General features: G+C 39.0%; 1 protein-coding gene across 3 annotated transcripts; it reads left to right on the forward strand.

Annotated features, from left to right (window-relative positions):
* Positions 1–5,240: 5,240 nt before the first annotated feature.
* Positions 5,241–10,259, forward strand: FAM174C (family with sequence similarity 174 member C). 3 transcript variants are annotated; one of them, XM_072404824.1, is made up of 5 exons: positions 5,241–5,396; positions 5,986–6,086; positions 7,392–7,630; positions 9,624–9,743; positions 9,836–10,259. In XM_072404824.1, exons 2-5 carry the CDS (start codon positions 6,081–6,083, stop codon positions 9,837–9,839), a joined length of 369 nt encoding a protein of 122 aa, XP_072260925.1. In that variant the 5' UTR covers positions 5,241–5,396; positions 5,986–6,080; the 3' UTR covers positions 9,840–10,259. The 3 variants fall into 3 exon arrangements, with proteins under 3 accessions (XP_072260925.1, XP_072260926.1, XP_072260928.1); XM_072404825.1 differs by having other exon boundaries at positions 5,247–5,386; XM_072404827.1 differs by lacking the exon at positions 5,986–6,086 and having other exon boundaries at positions 5,267–5,396.
* Positions 10,260–19,228: the final 8,969 nt, after the last annotated feature.

The raw sequence follows: 19,228 nt of genomic DNA on the forward strand, positions 1-19,228 counted from the left end.
TATAGGGGCGCCATCAATTGCATGAAGGCTGGACCAAAACCGATTCTCCTTAATAAAGACATTAGGTAATCCAAACATAGCTTCACATTTTTGCACCACCATCCCAGTTCCCATGCACTGCCAAAATCAAATTATTGGTTCTCCTAGTTTGATCCAGGGCCTGAAAGTTGTGAAGAAACCCAACTTGATTGGGACGTATGTATCGGTTTAAAAAGACCCTAATCTCATTTTTGTCATTATTTTAGGATTGCAAATAAAAAGTAAGATGGGTCTGTAATTGGCTATTTCCATGTGATCCTTACCTGGCTTGGGGATTACGCTTATATGAGCTCTGTTGTCATCAAGAGGTACCACATTGCCTTTACAGAGGTAGTTGAAAAAAAGAGTCAGACGGGGAGCTAAGACCTCACTATAAGTTTGATAGTATAGGTTGGGAAACCCATCTGGGCCTGGGACACTGTTGGTTTTGACAGATTTGATAGCTTTTAAAGTCTCTGCTGAGAATTCCTTATACAATAATGGGACTTATGTAGTTTAGCTAAAGGGATTCTAGAAAAAAATAGTCCAAATTGTCACTAAAAAGTGAAGATGGTTTTTCATAGAGTTTATGGTAAAAAGCATGAAAAGCTTTCAGAATCAATTTTGGGTTCTGGGATAGGCGACCATCAGATAGCTTGATTTTAGACCCCAAGTAATGGACACTTAAAAGGCATTCATTAAGCCACCAAGTTGGTCTGGGGTTTTTGGTGCCCAACCCTACAAAGTGAGCAACTAATGGTTAATGATCAGACCATGGGGTGGCCAAAATGTGGTAAGGAATGCAGGGGGTGTTAATAAAAATATGGTCTATCCTGGTGTATTGTTTATGGGCCGAGGAACAATAGGTGTAATCCCTAGTTGAGGGATTGGACTCTCACTATGTATCCACCAAATCAAATCTGTGCAACAAATTGGCAAAACGTGAACTCTGTTTAGGTGGGTGCTTGTAGGTAGGAATAGATGTCTTATCTACCGTGTTTATATTTATTTTACCTCTGAAAATCGCATTAGGGCTTATTTTCAGGGGAGGTCTTATTTTCATATTTTTTAATGTACAAAAAATCTATATTTATTCATGTACAAAAATCCGTATTTATTCATGTACAAAAAAACACAGCTTCATAAGCAAACAAGTGCAACATAACAAGAAAATGTGCTGACAATTAACATATGACTGTGAGTAACATGCAGACACAGAAACAAAACTTCCAAAGCTTTGTTGACCACAAACAGTAACCAATATAAATCTAAATAAAAGCAAAGAAAAAAAAAACAATCAATAAATATGCATTGCTGCTAGTGAATGAAATACTAGCAAGGACCCTTTGAAAAAAGAATTCACCCACCTCTTATTAGTTGTAGTGTCACGCCAGAGTACTGTAGGGTAATTAACCCCGCAATTTCTTCACCCCTTGCTCCAGTGCTTTGAAAATCTCCTGCTCTCTCACTCTCTTCTTGGTATACCTCTGTGTACCATGTGACTGCACCCTCCGAAGAAGCCAATAGGGCTTACTTTTGGGGGAGGGCTTATATTTCACCCTTCCATGATTAGCTAGCTAGGGCTTACTTTCGGGGTAATATCTGGTCTAAGGCCAGGTTAGAATCACCTGGCAATCAAATTAACATTTCCCAATGGGGGAAGTACCTTTAAATTGTAGGTCCAAAGCAGACTAAGGTCCAGATAGGAGAAAGAGGCGAAAGGGCTCCACCTGCTGGCGATTTGGAAGATGTGTCTGATGAAATAAAGCACAATTCCTTGAGCAGAGATTCACCCTCGGAAAACGTGGAAAAGGCATGAAATTATTTGGAGTAGTGAAAGCATAATCAGAAAGGAAATGCCCATCGAAACTTTATATTCTGCGACATTAAAGATTGCAGCAGAGGTTTGAAGGGCCTTCGTTTTTGTATTGTAACCGGGGAAAGGTTCGCAAAAATCTGTATTGGGTAGCCTTCAATGGACAGATCAGGAGTGGATCGTACAGCTTTCATAAGGACATCCTTCGTTTGGAAATAATGAAGCTTCACGATAAAATCCCTTGGGGCACCATCTGCCCTGGGGGCCATAGTAGCTCTGTGTAAACGATCAAACTCCAGGTGTAAATCATCCACAGTAAGAAGCATGGATCTGAGAAAGGTTTGCAAACAGACTCCAAATTTTTAATACTTTCAGGAAGGCCTGAAATTGGTAATTACTGAAATTATCTTGCCTCCAATGATTTTCCAGGTATTCCAATTTATTTTGAGCACTGTCTAAACGTTCCTCTAATGAAGATATAGCAGAGGAGTTTTGTTTGACGGATAGTTTCATCCGTTTTTTGCCCTATGAGCTCTATTCACTGACCCAAAGCATGAAATTCTTGTTTCAAATCTGCCATCATTTTCGTTTTCATTTCATCCAAAGCTTTCTCTAACAATTCTGCAAAACTTGCAATTAATGCAGCATCCCCTGAATAAGTAGTTGTACTAGAGTGCTCTGCAGGAATACTTTCAGGACTAGTTGGATCATGCTCTGCAGTGTGAGACAAGCTAAGGACCCTTAATAATGAATCAGTGTCCTGAGATGAACATGGGGACCCTGCCATGTGTGCATCAGGATCAGGTGAGCACATGGGGGGGCCTATTAACAGGAAAAGATGAGGGGCTCTCACCTCTATTATCATGGTCTCCACTTTCCAGGTGCTCCATAGCTGCAGGAGGCGAGGATGGGTTGGATGCCTGTATGGATCCTTTCTTTGCAGAACGCACTGTGGAGGAACCTGCTGCAGAGGAGGAAGCAGCTGTCTGTGATGCCGCCATCTTGGAAGACCCAGGAGCCTGCTTTTCTGGCTTATACTGGGGTTTCTGTGCCTGTTTGCCATGCATCGCAAGCTGCCCGAGGGAAGGAGAGAGCAGGAGAAGAAAGCCTGTGTGCCGTGGAGTTGATACAGCCGCTACGTGTGGTATATGCATGTATGTACATACATGGGTGCACATGAAGCAAAACAAACTATACATACATACACACATAGATGTCTATAATCTACAAGCAGACCTAGATGTACTATTTGATTGGGCAGCCAAGTGGCAAATGACATTTAATATAGATAAATGTTAAGTTATGCAGTTAGGGGGTAACAACATGCATGCTTCATGCTGTCTAGGGGGAATACACTTGGGGGAGTCAGAAATGGAAAAGGATCTCAGGGTTCTGTAGATCATAGACTTAATAACAGCATGCAATGCCAAGCTGCAATATCTAAAGCAGCTGGTACTTTCTTGTATTAAAAGAGGAATATACTGCAGGGATGGAGACATAATACTGCCCCTGTACAAAGCATTGGTCAGACCACATCTGGAATATGCAGTCCAGTTTTGGGCACCAGTTCACAAAAAGGACATTGTGGAATTGGAGAGAGTGCAGGGAAGGGCAACTAAACTAAAACAAGGAATGGAGGAGCTCAGCTATGAGGAGAGATTAGCTGAACTGAATCTGTTCTCCCTTGAGAAGAGACATTTAAGGGGGGATATGATCACCTTGTATAAATAAACGGTCCATATAGAGAACTCTCTTCCCCATTATCCACTGTAAGATCATTACAAAGAACAAGAGGGCACTCTTTGTGTCTGGAGGAAAAGAAGTTTAAGCTCCGGATAAGGAAGGGATTCTTCACTGTAAGGTCTGTGAAAATGTGGAATCAGCTCCTTCAGGAAGTAGTTTCAACAGCTACTACAGATTGCTTTAAGAAAAAGCTGGATGTTTTTTTGGAAGCACAGAATATAACTGGGTATTAAAGCTTTAAAGTAAATATAATAGTGACTGTTGATCCAGGGAATATCCGATTGCCTCATGGAAACAGGAAGGAATTTTTTTCCCCTGTTGAACCAAATTGTACCAGGGTTTTTTTGCCTTCTTCTCGACCATGTGTTAAAGGGTTTAATATCTGGTATATGAATATTTCCCTAGTGGTTGAACTTGATGGATTTATGTCTTTTTTCAACCTAACCTACTATGTAACTATATTCTGTATGATCTCATCCAATAACCCTCTAAAGGTCTAAACCATATAAAGGTAGGACACAACAAGATTTTTTGAAAGGCTGTTCCAGTGACTAGCATTTGATGACCAGCATGCCCTATGCATCTGATTTGACAAAAAAGCCAAGGCATAATATCTGAGAGCCAGAATTGAAGTTGGGTTCATATAATTTGAGCACTGAGAACGATCCACACATGTAATGTGTTTATAATCAGTATTTTTAGCCTAAATCTTGGTTAGTCTACTTAATCTGGGTAAAAAGGGCAAAAACCAACACAGTACACAATAAGGAACAGAGAGTATGTGAGTAGAAAAAACAGAGAAGAAATTCTCTCCTATCTATTTATATATAAAATATAATAGGTGAAAATGTTTGTTTTCTGCACAGGAAAAATAGGGACAAAAAGGAAAGCAACTGTGGGGATTAAGTCTCTGCAGCCTGTTCCACAGATAGCCTCTCTACTCATTTAGTAAAGATTGGCATATCAAATCCTGATTTCACTTGGGATGGAGAAAAAGAGAGCTTGAACCACCTGCAATCAGGCTGTGCTTCAAGTATACGTGAAGGCATCCACTGTATCAGGCACTCAGAGGGCTAAGTGTTGGTTTCAGATACAGGCGCTGAGACATTTAGTTTGATGTGGTGTCCCCAGTAAGGTGAAGGTGGTGGGAATATATCCCACTGTAAAAAAAAAATTTGCTGTGTCCCTCAATACACCATAATAAAAATAGGTCCCGCTGCATTTGTCAGTTTAACACACAGTAACACATATTTATTAATATTAATAATAAGTAACAAAATTCAATCTTTTTTTTTTACCTAGTATAAGGAGGTGATTTGTGAGCAGGCCACAAGAAAGCGTATGACTGTAAGTAGACCAGGTACGCTTTAGGGAAACACTTTAACTTATGCTATGTCAGTGCCCTCCCTACACCTGAGCCCGTACTATTGGTCGCTGATTATAATTGGCAGCCACCTTGACCAGTAGGGCTCACACAGAGAATGATTCCACTCCAAAGGAAATTAACGCAGTTTTCAGTAAATTTATTCCCAGACAGTAAAACGAATGTTTAACATTTGTTCACGAATGAAAAGCATAACCACCTCCATCTTCTATTTGGCAAAGGACCGTCACGTGTCAAAAGAGACCCGCCTAAAGATTAGAATCTGAGCAATAGGAACGCGGAGTGACTGACGTGAGGTGGGGAGGAGCGGCGTGCAGGAAGTGGAATCGTCAGTGAGTTTTAAGTGTCCGGTTACTGTACTGAAGGTGCTGTTGACGGGCAATAGTTGCTGTTGGTGTCCATACACTGGTTCTCTCCGTTGCCTGGTACGAAGAGGTAGGTGTAGGTGTAGGTGTAGGTGTAGGTGTAGGTGTGTCCCCATACACTGTTCTCTCCGTTGCCTAGTACGAAGATGTGTGTGTGTCACTACTTGTATCTATGGGACATATTCTGAAGGTCCTAATGCACAGGTGTTAAAACTCTGGTGTCCGCCGCTACTACAATTCCCGCCATCACTCCCAGCTGTATGCCTATGCATTGACCCGTCTTACACTGTTTTAGAAATGCAAGTAATGCCGGCGTTTGTATTAGCAACATCACTCTCGTCTCTAGACCAGCGGCCTCTCTGCCTATGTGTGGCCTCCCATTGGACTGTTTTCTAGATGCAGGGAATTGTAGTAGCGCTGCTATTTTGGTGAAAAAGGAGTTCAAGACACTCAAATCATTAAGTCCTGCATTGGACTGTTTTCTTGAGGCAGGGAATAGTATTAGCGGTGTTATATCAGTTTATAATCCTAGGTTTTCAATTTTGGTCCACTGTGTATTTGACTTTGACACCCCTGTCCTAATGGTTTATTACAATCCATTTTTTCCCCCCATTTTTAGATAGGGAGCAGTAACCTTTCAATGCTTCATTATCTTTCAGTCTCTTCAATCTTGTCAAAACATAACTAGTGGACTCTGCAAGTTTCTTATCCTCGGACCGCTGTTGCCTGAAGGCAGGCATCTCTGCTGTGAAATATGGAGGTTTGTATATGTGGAAATCTACAAGAGAGCTTTGTGAAAGTGTAAAGGTTTCAGAAAACATGAGATGGGACTGGCTGGATGGCCGACATGCACTAAATGTTTTGCATAAATGTGTGGCTTCAGAGTATGTAATAGGAGCACCGGAAATGGTTGTGCTGCTGGCTGGAAAGGCAGTGGGGAGGTTGAAATCAGGAAAATTGAGGCCTCTTTATTATTTACTGGGGATCAGAGAGTACTCTGACTATACAGAAGTTTACCATCTTTTAGGTTTTGTGCCAGTGGGCTCTTGTAAGTTTTGATCAGGTTTTGCACCCCCATACAGGTCTTTAGGACTGCAAAACCTGCTTGAAGGAGATCAGAAGGAACTAAACTACATTTGACATATTCCTAATGATCTTAAAAGTGTTAAATTGGGACACATACCCTTAGAACACAATGAAAGTTTCAAGTTAATTTGAACACTAATGGGTTTGCATTAAAAAGAAGTTAATTTATCAATGTTTCTGTAAACAACTTGCCTAAGGCAATGTACATATGCTTGACATTTGTCTTTGGGAAAAATCTTTCATGATCATTTCCAGTGACAAACGATTGAAAGGTGAATGAACGTGTAAAGGGGAGAACAAGCAGACTTTTTTCATCTTAATCAGTAATTTCCACAGTTTGCCATCCAGCTGTCCAATGACCATGGCTTTACTGGCAACTAGGGCAGTCTTGGAGAAGGGGTGACACTCTATAGAGCTTAGACAGGTCCCAATACCAATATGAAAATGTAAGTACATGAGTTAGTTTTTGGGAGACCTCTTGTAATGTCTGCTCATAGGCAGTATGCATTCACCAAGTCAATAAAATGCTATACTGGTTAAATTTTAAAAAAATCTCAACCATTCACTGTTTTTGTACATGCTAACCTTGTATTGAGTATCTGATTAGCAAAAAAGTGTCGCAACTTATTTATTTTTATATATTTTTCATTTTGCACATGTAGAAGAGTTTTAAAACCTTGGAGATCTCCCCCCTTTAAGCATGGCAAGGGTATTGATGGTGAGGGTTGGCACAGATACAGCAGGCAGCCCACTGACTCATGCAGATTGGTGTTGGAAAATGCTACCTACATTTTTATTATAAATTACCATGCAGCGATAACTAGGTTTGAACAGCTTTGTAAAGTCATCTCCATTGGGTTTCATGTTTCAGATCATCATCCTTTGCTGGTCAGTTTTGGTTGAAATGACACAATATAGATGTTTTTGATCTGTCTGTTTTTAAAGAGAACTCCATTTGCTTTTATGTGTGTGTTTACAGATGTGGACTTGTACATGCGGTTTAAGCTTCATCCTACTTGTGGTCGACTGTGTCAGTGCAGTGGCAAATTCTACAAATGTTACAGCCACAACAGGAACACCTCTTGCCACGACCACATCTACTACTAGCCACGTGCAGCTCTCTTTGTGGAACAATTATGAAATGTTGCAGAGAGCATTCTACGTACTGATTGGAATCAGCGTGTTGGCTGTACTTTACTTTGTCTTACGGACTTGTAGGTGAGAGATTAATGGTTACCATGTATTTTTTTTTTTTTTTTTTTTTAATTTCTTTTATTTTTTTAGAGTAAAATGGGTATATAACAAATAGTACAACAATAGTTCAGAAGATTAACTGCCTTGGTGGTATTCCCAAATGTGGCTTAGGGTGAATTTTACATGTCAAAAGTGGTAACCCTGAGCCACACTCGGGGTAGCAAAAAAATTACTATCTCCTCCCCTCGATCCAGCGGCATCCTCGCCGATCCTAAGTCGGCTTCTGCATCACATCCTCGTTGTGATCGATATGATGCGTGAAGCGTCGTACACTGGGGAGGCGTGGCTTGGTGGGATATTTAAAACCAGATTACATTGTAAAAAATTGATCACAGTGATAAAGTTATAAAAAATAAATCCAAAAGTTTATTCTATTATTGTACCTTTGGAGTTACTCCTAAGAATTACAGGCCCAAAATATTAAACAACAAATTTCCACGCAAAACAATGTACCGCTTTTGACATAAAAATACAGACATAATTAGAATGCCAGGGGGGTTACACATGGGGGGGGGAGGGAAACGGGTAATAATATTACAATAACAGATAATATCCGGAGGATCATTATCAAGTAAGCGGTATGTTTTCCATAAACAAGATTTTGCTATGCGTTTGTAAGGATTTCTTTAGTGCTTTGTGTCCCATGCAGGGTCAAATTTCCAGAAATGGCCCAACCAGGTGAAAGTGGCGAAAAATTTAGCAAATGACGTAGGGCATACGTGACCACTGTCCCCCAAAAATATCTAAGCTTGGAGCAGCTGATCTGATACACACCAGCTTCCAAATTTTTATGGTAATTCCCCCTATACATAGTGAAATAGTCCAGGGAAAAACTGACCAAGCTCTATGAGAGTCTAATGATGTGCCAGTTGATGTTCTGCCCAGGTAGTGCCTAGCCCACCTGCTCAAATTGGATTGTTGAGCCTGATAATCTAGGTTTACTTATTTAAGTGAGATGTTTACCATATTTTATTTATGAGGCTGTTGTGATTTGTCATCAAAGTGACAACAAACAGAAGTGAAATAAAATTGTAGCAATAGTTTTGAGTGTTAAGGTCACCGTGCATGTTAATTTTGAATACCTGTTTTTGCTTAGCACGTATTTCCAAGTGTGTATCCTTTGCCCAACTGAACTGAAAACTGCCCCACTGTTTGGATGTTGTAGGACAAAGTAGATTTTCTTTTATTTAGAAATATTTATGCAGATATGTTAGGGTATAACAGAGATATAGCCTAAACTTTTAAAGCCAGTTAGACCAACTAGAACACCACTGTTTCAAGCTTGATAGTCATGGTTAGCGGAGCTTAAAACCCTGCAGAATACTGTTTTCACTAGTAGACATATGCCTTCAAACTGCTGTAGACTGAAAAAACAATGACTTGTAATTAGGCTGAGAAAGTTGTTCTGAAAACACAGTTTGCCACTGGAGCATAAAAAAGTCATTTTCATCAGTCTATTCAATGTCATTGTGCGTTTAATAAAACACTTGTTTTCCTGTAAGACCTGCCTAGCCACTAATAAATACATTTTTAAAGGTCACGTTTTTAAAAGCTCAGGTTCTGGGTTTGTCATTTTGATTTTTACTTCACTACCTAGTAAGTTGCTAATCTTGAACAAGCTTGTGGAATTTACCCATCACTTGCATTTCCAGGTTGGTGACTTTACATGGTTATGGCAGGAACAGGACAAAATCCCAGGGCCTTACCTTTTTTTATTTTTATTTTTTCTATGATAAAAATGTGTGTAATTAGTAGAGGGGTGGACCCTCTTCCCTTCCTCCCTTTGTAGAACACTAGGTGTCTGGGCAACCAGTAATAAGGCCCTGGGTCAGGGCCCAACAGCTAATAATTGCTTCTAAACCTCGAGTACATCAAATCTTGGTTCAACATCTAGACAAATGAGATAGAGATGTCCTTTAACAGCTTTTACACTAACTAAATAAATTATTTCCTTCAGCATAAAAAAGAAACCACAAAGGAAGAAATATGGGCTGCTGTCTGACTATGATGAAAATATGGAGATGGGATCTATGGAAAGTGATGAGGAGAAAATCTTTGAATCCCGAAATATAAGAAGGTAACCAATAGGAATCCTAAAGTCGATATTTACACTGCAGTTTTTAAACTTCCTTTTACCTGTGTGTTTTTTTTTTTTTGTTTTGTTTACAGGTGATTGGTGACAACCTTGTGACTCATGGTATGCTTATGACTCTTAAGCCCAGCATTCTGTCCTTGTGATGGCACAGACGAATTCCTCCAAGATCTGCGTTTGAAGGAACAAAAGTATTTGTCACCTGCATTGTATTAATTAAACTTGCTGCCTCTTGAAATGGGGGAAAACTGCCTAATTTAAAAACATAAAAGGCACTTGTGGCTCTCTGATCTTTGCACAAAACACATTCCATTTCCATAATATGAATTAATGCTGATTTCCTTTTACCTTGATCTCACAATTTGCCAAGGACTTCTACAGGAATCTACCTAAAAATATGCATTTTGTTGTAGACTGTGGGATGTTTTGTAATAAACTTTTATTTTTTCAGTGCATCCTTTTTATATTGTATGTAAATAAAACATTCTGTTTGTTCTCAAACTTCTAGTTTTGTAAGGTGATTACCCTTTGAGGCAGATACCTGCATAATTGTTTTAGTATGTGATGACATCTAGCATGTAACTTTTGAATGTATCATCTCTGTGGGTAAGTAGATAGACAAAGAATACAAATAAATACTTCTTCCCCAAGAATGTGCAAAAATGCCAGGGGGTTTATGGCTAAAATATGTGTAATAGCATATCGGTCAATCACTGTTTTTATGGAAATATATTTCTTCATGGCAAATAATTTACTACCGGTAGGAGTTGTAGTAGAGTAATAAACCAACAGACCCAACAGTGAATGCATACTGCTGATTATGTGTAATTGAACAATTGAGTTCAAAATATTAGCAGTGTGGGGGTTATTCAATCTGTGAAAAAAACAGGTGTCAATTTCAGCCCTTATTAAGGAAGAAGTGCAGCAAATTTCGGTTCTAGTGCATTTCTCCAAGAAAGTCAAATTGGGTTGTCCTAAACCAGCAGAAGAACAGCGTAATTTGATTAAAAAAACTGATTTGAGAGGGTAAAATATATAAAGAAGTGAAAAAAATTACAGACCACTTAGCTAAAATGATCTCAAATGCTTTAAAATTGGAATCAAAAGATGTGGAAGAAAATGGGAAAACTACCATTCAAATGGCTAGAAGAATAGCCAAAATAGCAAAGACTCAGCCAATGATGAAGATCAATGATGAAGGAAGATCAAAGAAGGTCTAAAGTTACCTGTGAGTACTGGTAAAGTGAAGCCAAGCTATCATCAAGAAGCCCCCACAACGTTCCAGTGTTGAAAAATAGATGTGTTGAAGAGGTTACAGTTTGCTAAGGAACTGACTTGCCTAAAAGGAAATAGTGCAATATTTTGTGGACTAATGAAAGCAAGATTGTTCTTTTTTTGGGTCTAGGGGCAACAGACTGTTTGTTTGATGACCCACAAACACCAAATTCAAGCCACAGTACACTATGGAGCATGGTGGCACAAGCATTCTTTTATGGGGATGTTTCTCATCAAAACACTTGGAAGAGGTCATATTGCCTTATGCTGAAGAGGAAATGCCCTTGAAATAGATGTTTCAACAAGACAACGACTCCAAACACACCAGTAAATGAGCAATGTCTTCGTTCCAGACCAACAAGATTAACATTATGGAGGGGCCGGGTCCAGCCTGCTGTTTTCGAGGCAGACCCAATACCATTACCGTGCAGAAAAATTGTGGAATGTAGTCCAATCATCCTGAGCTGGAATACTTATTCACAGATGCCAAAATTTGGTTGACTCCATGCAGCACAGATGTACAGAAGTTCTCAGAAACATTGGTTATACAACTAAATATTAGTTCAGTGATTCAAAGGAAAGCAACATTTTTAAAGTGTTTGAGTTTGTAAAGAAGAATATTCCCTCTAAACTTTCGAGGGAAAAAATATCCCCTCTTCACTTTTCTCTAAAGGATTACCTTCTTCCTATTCAAACTGCTCAAGCTGTGATAAGTTTGAAGAGTGCTATCTTTATACTGCATGTCTCGGTTTTTATAGATTATATGACAGAATTCAAATCAGGGCTTTCAGGAGACTATTTCTGAACAGTCCACCCTTTTGTTTATGAATTCTTGGTTGCTGTTAGTTGTGTGTTTGGCTCATTATCCTGTAGGAGGATCCATAACCTCTGCCTTACAACAAAGCTGACACTGTATAGTATATTTCAAGTAAGTCCTGATAGTTTTGAGATTTCACTGTTTCCTGCATAAACAACTCTCTACTTTTCTTCATTTAATTAGGCTGGTGAGGTGTGATACTAGTTAAGGAAGAAAATCAGAATGTTACTGATTAAAGTGTTAGTTGCAACTCTATCCCTGTGAGCATGACATCTGCAGGACTCTGCAAATTTCAAAAAATAAAGGCATTCCACAACCTTTGAGAATCAGAAGGAACCTTTTCAATGTTTTAAATGATGCTTAAAGGTTCCAAAGCATTTGCCTTGAATCCATCCATTTCACCTGCACCCATGGGCCCAAGCAGTGAGCTCCCCAACCCTAGAACCTGGCACCCAAAGTAACAGTGATTGAGTCTCCAGGATTGAGTGGCCTGCTCAAGGTAGGATTTTGGGGGTTCATCCATTACCCTAGACCCAGATACTGAGGAAAGTCAAACACTTAGAAAAGATAGATAGTAAGTTAGAACTGGTGATGCCCACACTATATGTCCTCATGTTTTGATCAGTGTAAACTTTCTCTGGGGTACAAAAACTCTGCCATGACTTTAACCAAACAGTATTCCCAAATGTTTTAGAAATGTAGAGGGTATTGGCTAACTTTTTCAGGTTTTCACTACCTAACCAAACTCAGAAAGCTACTGTAATTCAAGATTATCTGAAGTAATAATGTATGTGGATTCCCTTATGCCTTAATAATGCCACCAGAAACAGCAAGATCAACTATATGAATCAATAACATTTCTTTTTGGAGCTCTTCATGCTGATATGAGAAAATATTGACCTAGCCTCTAGGACTTAGCTTCCCTAAAGTGACCCCTTAGCTTTCTAAACCAAAGGGGTTGCTGCCTTGTTTTTCTGAGGATGCTGACCTGATTTGCCCCCTGTCACCATCTAATGGCCTCTTCCAGGATTTTGCCAAAGAGCAAGCTTTCTGAGTACATATGTACTAAGTGTCATGAGCTGCCAGTGCACCATCAGCCTAGCAGAAAGGCAAACTAGGCCAACTGTCAACTATGCCAAAAAATTGGATTCATTCAAGTACTGTAAAGCAACAACCTTCCTTCCTTACCTTCCTTATTCCTACTGATAAAAAAGAGCTCTTGATTGTCAGAATCTACTCTTACATTATCCTAGATACTGAAGTTAGGGCAACCAATAGCTTGCAGGCTGGTACAATAATCCTCTTAGGATCAGAGTCAACTCTAGATTATTCTGTATTCAATATTGTACTTATAGGATACCATATCCTTTAAGGGCAAGACAACATGTCTTGACAGCCTCTGGCTCTCCAAATTTTAAAGAATATAGGCAGTCCACAATCTTTGAGAATAAGAAGGAACCCTTTCAATGCTTCAAATGCTGCTTTAAGTTCCAAAGCATTTGCATTGAATCCATCCATTTCCCCTTCACCCATTGGTCCAAGCAGTGAGCTCCCCAACCCTAGCAACTGGCACCCAAGATAACAGTGATCAAGTCTCCAGGACTGTGGGATCTAGGACTGCATCTACTATTGGGGAAATGTTCCTAGGACTGCACATCTTCCTGCTGTAAAGTATATTCCCGTAATGTGGAGCTGTGAACAGACATGTAAGGCTTATTCTTCATGTAAGAAATATTCTTTATGCATTATTTACCTAACTTTGAGAGGAACAGAGGGAAAATTCTTCCACTTCTTCACCTGAACCTCAGTCCAGGTCCAATTCCTAACCCCTGCAAGGGGTTTCACTTGTCTGCTATCTTCTAGCCTTTTGGGGAATAGCTCCTGACTGATATGCCTCTGGAGACTTTTGACATCTGCTTGGAAAATGTAACCCTTCACCCTGATGTGGATTGCCTTGCAGTGGAAACTTTCACCAAACATGATCTGCGTGTTAACTTTGGCAGCAACACTGTAAAGCTATGTTCCAAGCACAAAAAAGGTCTTCTAGAGTCATATCTACGTCCGCTTCAGGATCTATATCAGGATCAAGATATATATATATTCTTGACTGTAGAAGATAGTTATACTCTCTAGAAGGGAAATAAAGACTTAAAAGAAAACATAGAAGTAAGACTAGAATAGAATAGACTAGAATAGAAAACAGTTTGCAGTCTGCAGATAAGAAATACTTCTTTTAGAGAGAAGTCAGACCAAATTAGAAATTATTTCAAATTATAAATTACTTCAATTTAATCTAGTGCCAGACTTTTTAGGAAAAGACATGAAGTTGACCCTATGCCACACCGAAGAGCTCTAAAACTAACATATTCATGAGTTTAAAAAATCCAAGCCACTTTCAAAACAGTTTTTTTAAAGACAAAAAAAAATTGCAAATTTTTTACAAACAGATAAAGTAATAATTTAGTGGCAGAAAACATTTGGTCATCACCACCCAGTCAGTGTTCTCAGGAGTTAGCATCATGGCAGACTGTGGTACATACCATCTGTTTGCAACAATGGCAAATATTCAATCCACATGCATGATTCAGTCTTGTACTTCAACACCTGTTTATTAGATATGCACTGAAGTAACATATAGTTGCAGTTTTCTGCAATGTCATTTTAGGAGTAGACAATAATACTTGACTTGTCTAAAGGAAAATATAAGGGTCTATCCTTGTTAGCAGACGCCTTGGACTCCATAGTACCTAATTTACTTTGTCAACCAAGTTGCCAATATTATATTTTCAAAGAATAGAAAAATCCGGGAAAGTATTGTCATCTGATTTTCTTGGGTGCTGGCTAGACCATACTAGGCATTCTTTTATTGCCATCTATATAATATCTTGAAACCACTTTATATTAATGTGCCTGGGGAGTTTAATTTGATCCAAGTTGGTCAAACTAACTCAAACATTTGATGAACATTTGAATTTTAATTAATTTGCATTTAGGGTAATGGCTGCCAAATGTTCAAGGTAAAAACCTGTGAACTTTTAAAAAACAGGGAATCTGACATTTCTTCAAACATTCCCTTGTGGGAATCAATTACTGCCACTGAAACACATAACACATAACTCAGATCACCTGTTTTTAAATAGAACCCTTTGTGTTTGATGCTAGGTTACACTGTGGGATGTCGGGATTGATGAAACATTTATTTCTGGGCAATTTCCTTTTAATCCTTAACTAGGTATTGTGTGTTTTTTGTTTTCAAATAGAAGAAGTTTTTTTTGGCTTCTGTATGTTTGTGTACATTGTTTAAATATTGTCTGGGTATGCTAAGGGCTACTTTGCACTCCTGTACTTATTCCTCAGGGTGGGAGGGCAGCTATATGGGAGCAAATAAGCCTCACAACATTTTTTTTAATATAAAAGGTACTGTCTTTAAAAAACAGTCATAATGATACAGCTATACAGGTGTAGCTATTAAACTTGTATTTAGGTGTCTTAGTTACTTGTCTTAGGTGCCATGCTGCTCATAGTGGTTCCTTATGCCAGCCACTATGTGCCCACTGTGTCCTGTAGTGACATAGGGGTCTGTGGGTGGAAACATAGCCCACAGTGTGGGAAACCAGCTGTACCTCTAATTCTGTAGCCCTTTAAAAGAGCCAATATTTGACTCACTGCCCCTGATTCATCAAGCAAAATCGGATTATCGCTCGCGCATTCGTATTAGCGATCCGGAATCGTGCGCGATCGCGCTATTCAGCAACTGAAAAAGCTCGCGCACGGAGCCGCGCTTATCCGACAGCTTTTTACTGGTACGCGCATACTCGAGTCCGGACCGCGGTAATCCGCGATCGATGGCCGCGCGTACGTTCGCGCTTCCAGCGAGCGCGGATTTCATTGATGAATCAGGGGCACTGTCCTCACAAAAGGTAAATGTTGCTAGCAACAGGATCACATTAAATAAAATCTATATTAAAAGAAGTATAGAGGCTGGCAATACTGAAAGCATTCTGAAGATAGCAGTTGCCTGGTTGTCCTTAACCTTTTAACGTTTTAAAAGCATGCCATACCAAAATGCAATTTACACAAATTAGCCCAAAAGACAATAATGATCCCGATTTAGCAACCTAGCAGCTAAAAGTATTTGTTTTCCATATCAGCTAATCTGAAATGTAAGTGTTTTGTAACCCGTACAGAAATAAAATGGTTGCTAAAGCATCTTTGTTGCTACAGGGAACTCATGCATTCTGTTCCAGGCTTAAATGCATAAAGCTCACCATCCAGTTTTAGAAATAGTTCTGTAATGTTGCATTGGCTAACACAAGATGGCAGCAATGTGCTGCAGACTCTACAGCAGCAAGCCTCTGTCAGCCAAATTGTGTCTCCACCTCTAGTGCTTTAGATTTTACTGGTTATGGTGAAGAATTGTTTTTAAGCCATGTGTGTCAGTATTGCTTCTAAATTTAAACTTTTATAGGCTCTCTTAATTATGTGTATGCATAAACATATATATACTGGTGAAGTAAAATTGACTGTTCAATAAAATTCGGGTGATTAAATTCCTCCCCAAGATCATTTGGACTGTGCATATGCAAAGGTCATAGAAAAGTTAATGTGATTTCTTTCATTCAGACTATGGTCAGCCAATGATAACACTGGTCAACAAACATTTTCTTGAAAGAGAGCATACAAATATTGGGACTTTTCAGGCCAATTCAGTTCCAGATTAAGACACTTTTTTTAAAAAAACTTTTATTTTGAATATAAGGTACTAACATCAATATTGACTATATAAAAACATATGAAGTGAGCCACATCTCCTGTACAAACACCAAAGGTGATATGCAGGTTGTCGACGCGTTTCACGGAATAGAGTATCTGCTTGTTCAGGACAAGTCAGGAGATCTACAATTTTAGTACAAAGTCATATGATCACTTTATTATTATTAATAATATTATTATTATTACACAGTATTTATATAGGGCAATGATTTTATGCAGCGCTGTACAAAGTCTATAGTGGTGTCCCTAACTGTCCCTCAAAGGAGCTCACAATTTAATGTCCCTGTATCCATATATATATATATATATATATATATATATATATACCAACAAAAATACAAATATTGTAATTTGCAGAGATGCCCACATCTATCCAAACATCTCTTTCACATAATGGTGTTGAAAAATCGAGCAATAGAAGGGCAACAGGGCATGGAACAGCTCCAAAAGGCTCCTACCAGCATTTAAGGAATGAATTGGAGGAACAAAAAAAAAAAATAAATCAGATAAAATATGATAGGTTCAGTTAATTGGTGACTAGTTAAATAGAGACTCACAGTGATTATTTAATGACTCTCTTAAATCAACCATAATATATTTAGCTAACTAAAATTCATGATCCTTTTAATATTTAAAAACCAAATTGTATGTGCATATGAGGTTTATGTACCAATGTGAAATGTAATACTATTACTAAATACCATGATAATCATTAGTGTTGGTTGAATATCTCACTATTCAATTCGACAGCTATTCAATCAAATAGGGGGATATTGTTCGGGTGATCGAACTTCGAATTCGAACACCATTAAACTCAATGGGGGGAAAGTTCAGGGTATTTTTCGGGACTGTGTAGAACTGCAAGAGCAATCGGGAGCAGAGATGACAGCTCCGCTCCCCTGGTTGCTCTTGCAGCCCCTTACTAGTTGTATGTGTTCTTGAATATAGTTTCTCTATCCAAGAACAAAGGAGTCCTGTGTTCCTGGATAGAGAAACTCTATCCAGGAACACATACTACAGGGCGGCAACAGCAATCAGGGCAGCGGAGTTGACAGCTTCGCTCCCCTGATTGCTCTTGCAGCCCTAGCGTAAATATGGTATGTGTTCTTGGATAAAGATTCTCTATCCAAAAACACAGGGGTCCCACAGGATCTCCGGGCACTAGAGGCTAAATGGGGACAAGTCTCTCCATTCATTCACCTCTAGTGCTTTGTGATTGGCTGGGTAAAGGAAAATCCTGATGACGCTTGAGCAAACATTTACATTAAATGGGGACACATTTAACCTCTAGTGCCTTGGGATCCCACGCTGACAGGAGGATTCCCACGGCTGCACAATCTTCCTGTCATTGTGGGATAACCTGTAAAAAAATAAAAGTTAGTTACACAAATCACACATATTCAATAAATTACTTTATTGAATATGTTATTAAAAAAGCCTCTTTTTTTAACAAATTTGCTTACACATGAATTTGCAAAGTCGAATCCCGTGTTTTTCAGGTCGGGTCTATCCGAATTCGAACAGCCATATTCAGGTCGAATATAGAAACGACCCGAATTCGAACACCAACACTAATTATCATGGTTATAATGTGCATTAATTAAATAATGTAATGAATTAAGGTCAATTGACTTTTATTATTTCATTATTGGAATAAATAAAAATTAACCTAATTTAAAGTACATGTAAAATTATTTTATCTGGTCATACATATTAATATTATCATCAATTATCTAATTGGTATATAGAAATCCATTTAATAAATTAATAAATTATCATCTCAATAGTGTCTTATTATCAATTCATATCAAAATGTATATAAAAAAACTTTTTGTTATTGAGATCATTGTCTAATACATTAATCATTGAAAAAAGGGGGATGCTATTAAAAAGAAAAGCTCAAGAAAAGTACATCCAAGGAACGAAGAACCCCCCTAGAATAAAGGTAGCTCGCAATATGATGATCAATGCCAATATCAAAGCCTGTTCAGTAAGGGAGAGTGTATACAAAAAGTTACCACCCATTAAAGAAAAATTAGGATCAATCAGAGAAACACCAAAAGATTTTAACTGTTTTTCCTACACTTGCAAGACCACAAAGAGACAGAAAGTATTTGGTAGTGACCAGAGCGAGAGGAGACACCACAGTTGCTCTCATGCCCAGCACTGCTCGATTGTGACGGCGTTCCATGTGGGGAAAGCCTGATGTTTATATCGGATACTCGCCCCACGTTGGGTAGGCGTGACTACGCGCACAAAACTTATGAAACGTTGGAGCTGTGAGAGGCGACCATCACTCAAAAGAGCGGTTAAATAGCCTTAACAGTTTGTTGTCAGAAGTGGGATATTTACCTACCTTAAAAGGACCAGGATCGGGTAAGTGGGAATTTTCTTTTCTACTTCTGTCCTCCCCTGGGTTCCTGTAGATATCTTACGGACCTAAGCACTGTCTGCTACATAGCCAGACACCAGCACCCGCTCCAGCCACTGCTCCGTCACCTGCAGCGGCGGCCGCAGCATCAGCACCTCCTCCCCCGCCCGTAACACCCAAGCAGCCCATGTTACTACAGAAAGTAACAGTCGATTCCTTATGCCATGCAGCACC

Source organism: Pyxicephalus adspersus, chromosome 3, assembly GCF_032062135.1.
Source record: "Pyxicephalus adspersus chromosome 3, UCB_Pads_2.0, whole genome shotgun sequence".
Classification (NCBI taxonomy): domain Eukaryota; kingdom Metazoa; phylum Chordata; class Amphibia; order Anura; family Pyxicephalidae; genus Pyxicephalus; species Pyxicephalus adspersus.

Bases quoted from the DNA above. Each gene is read 5' to 3' on its own strand.
- FAM174C (XM_072404824.1), top strand. The intron at 7,631-9,623 runs GTGAGAGATTAA...TATTTCCTTCAG, and splicing joins TTTGTCTTACGGACTTGTAG to CATAAAAAAGAAACCACAAA.